The sequence below is a fragment of the Triticum aestivum genome, chromosome 3B (assembly GCF_018294505.1).
Source record: "Triticum aestivum cultivar Chinese Spring chromosome 3B, IWGSC CS RefSeq v2.1, whole genome shotgun sequence".
Taxonomy (NCBI): domain Eukaryota; kingdom Viridiplantae; phylum Streptophyta; class Magnoliopsida; order Poales; family Poaceae; genus Triticum; species Triticum aestivum.
In genome coordinates, this window is record NC_057801.1 from 476,354,121 (window position 1) to 476,356,719 (window position 2,599).

At 47.2% G+C, this 2,599-nt stretch overlaps 1 protein-coding gene across 1 annotated transcript in view; it reads right to left on the reverse strand.

Moving 5' to 3' along the window:
• LOC123070457 (RNA polymerase II transcriptional coactivator KELP) overlaps window positions 1-1,109 on the reverse strand; it is a 3,100-nt gene extending 1,991 nt beyond the window's left edge. Inside the window, exons 1-2 of the mRNA XM_044493687.1 lie at window positions 620-1,109; window positions 430-535 (exon numbers count right to left, since the gene is read on the reverse strand). Of these exons, the coding sequence (XP_044349622.1) occupies window positions 430-535; window positions 620-994 (481 nt within the window). The 5' untranslated portion in view covers window positions 995-1,109. The remainder of the gene's footprint in view (window positions 1-429; window positions 536-619) is intronic.
• Between the last annotated feature and the right edge of the window lie 1,490 nt (window positions 1,110-2,599).

The window sequence follows — 2,599 nt, forward strand, 5'->3', positions numbered from 1 at the left end:
AATACGGTACGGACCATATGCAAGAACTTATTTTAGACAGAACTATACAATACTAGCTTATAAATGTGCAAAACTCAAAACTCAACGCTGGGATACTATCCAGCACTTGCTAGTGGAATGTATTAGGCAGGCTAATGAACAGATGAACATGGCAAACAAAATGCCAATATAAAGTGTTCCAGTTTTGACATAATCTGATAGTGTGGATTTCAGGCAACTGATGCACTCTTTCCTGCAAAGACTGAAACCTGAAACAAAACACAAGCAAACCGACATTGCTGCAAGGTCGCCGTAACTAGCGGGTTTGCCATAACTGTGAATATACCAAGACCAAAGGACATTCGAACTGAGCAAAACAGATATTCAAATCTGGGATTCGAGCAGAAATCCAATCCTCGAGCTCAAGAAAAACTGTAAGATTTGCAGCACCTTTGGAGCTGGGCATTTCCTTGCCGTCCTTGATGTAGTACTCGCGGATCGACACCAGCGTTTTGCCCTTAAACTCCTGCAGCGTCACCCTCCTGTTCTTCGACAGCTGCAAACGCAAACAAATCGCACCATAAACCCTAGCCCCGGCACTAAACCCTAGCACTGTTTAGGCGAGAAAAGTTGAACTCACGCGGCAGAGGATGAGGTCTCCATTATCGTCGAACTCTTTCTTTCCTTCACCTCCCTTGTCCTCCTCCTCCTCCTCTTCTTCCCCCTCCTTCTCCTCATCCTCTTCCTGCTCTTCCTCCTCCTGACGCTGCTGTTTCTTTTTCCCCTCCTTGCGGGAGCCGCCCTTCTGCTTCTCGTCTTCTTCTTCGGCGAGGGACTTGAGGTAGTCCTCCACGAGGCGTCGCACGAAGCGCTTGTGGAGGGGGAGGTCGAGGTCGATGCCGAGGCGTTCGGCGGCGGCGGTGCGGACCTTGTACTCCGTCAGGGACTCCATGTCGGAACCCCGCAGGATCTCCAGCACCGCCGCCTCCACCTTATCCTGCGTCTTCTCGTCCATGACCACGCCCGGAGCCGCCGCCGCTTCCTTCGCCGGTTTTCCTCCTGTGCAGTTACCCTCCGTGCGCTTCGTCGATGGAGTGAATGGGGGGAGAGGAGGAGAGTAGGACTGTAGGAGGCTCCTCCGCTACGGGCCGATGTATCGGGCCGTGGATGTCAGATTCGGTTAATGAATGGGCGCCCGGTATTTTGGGCCTGTTGGGACTGGGCGCCCACCCGAGGCCCAAAATAAACTCTAATTTTTTTGCGCCTAAATAAATTCTAAAATTGTTTGCTAAAAACTTGTAAATAATTAGGGGGAAAGGCGATAAATCACCCGGCGGATCGCAGCCTCGCGTCCGCCGCTTTCTCTGCACGCAACATGCCCCATGGCCACCGCTACTATTTTTTTAAACTAGTTTGTTGTTGCAATCTTTCTCGTCACAACCACTCTATTGCAGGATCTGGATCCTGTACACAAGTCGCCTCTCGTGCTCCTGCCAAGCTCTCGTTGAGCCTGCCGTCTCCCGGCACTACTTTGACTGCCCCAAACTGTCGAGTCGCCGCCAACTAGCACGTGCGCTGACGAGCTGCACGTTGTTGCGAAAGTGTGCAACCAGTAAGACTGAGCTCCCCCGTTAATCTATCGCCTCCCCGTGCTGCTCTGACCGCCGCCACCGTCGCTTGGCGCCGGCAAGCACGCCGACGAGCTTCCTCGACAAGATGCACGCAACTACCACCAGAATGCTCTCCGCAACATGTTTGATGTTGCAAAAAGTTTTCTGTAACACGAGTTCTGTTATAAAAATTACGGTGCAACACATCCTCTACTGGAAATATTTTCTACAACATTATCTTAGTTGCAAAGATTTTTCAGAAGAAAAATAAACGCTTTTGTGGTGATTGCAACAGGCATCTTGTTGCAGAAGGCCTTTTGCAACACCATTCTTGTTTGCAAAGGGGTGATTGTGTACATGGGTAGATCGAACGGCCATTAACGTGTCCGTTTAATGGTCGGTGGTGAATATTTTCTTAGTCTCAGTCGTTGGCCGATGCGTAGTGTCGTCTCTGTAACACCGGTAGTCAAGCTACAGTAATCATACATTGATGGTGCCTTGTTATCGCAGTTAATTTTCTTAACCTCACTTTGATTGAAACCGAATTCAAATCCAAATTTTAAAATAAAGTAAAAATAATATTTATTCCAACAACAAAACAAAATTGTTCAAATTATTCTATAATTCACTCTGATTAGTTGTCATGTAGAAACTAACTCCTTTTGACTCACAAATAAATTCCAAGCAAATTAATAAATGTCCAACAGCAAATAAAATGACCTTCTCAGAATAAACAATTACTTATTTAACTCCAGTTGCCTCCAAACATTGTGGGTATGCTCAAAATAATACCTAGTATTTATGTGACAAATTTCATCTACAACAAATTCATTTAGTTCGAACTTCAAACAGAAACAGAGGAGAAATGCAAAACAGTAGTAGAATAAGAAGATTGGATATGGCACTGTGCACTTTGGCCCATTTAGCAACAGGAGCTAGGCCAGCCCAATTCCCCCTCTCCTTCTAAACTATGTTCACTGAAGAGAGGTGTGACAGCCATCCACGGCCAT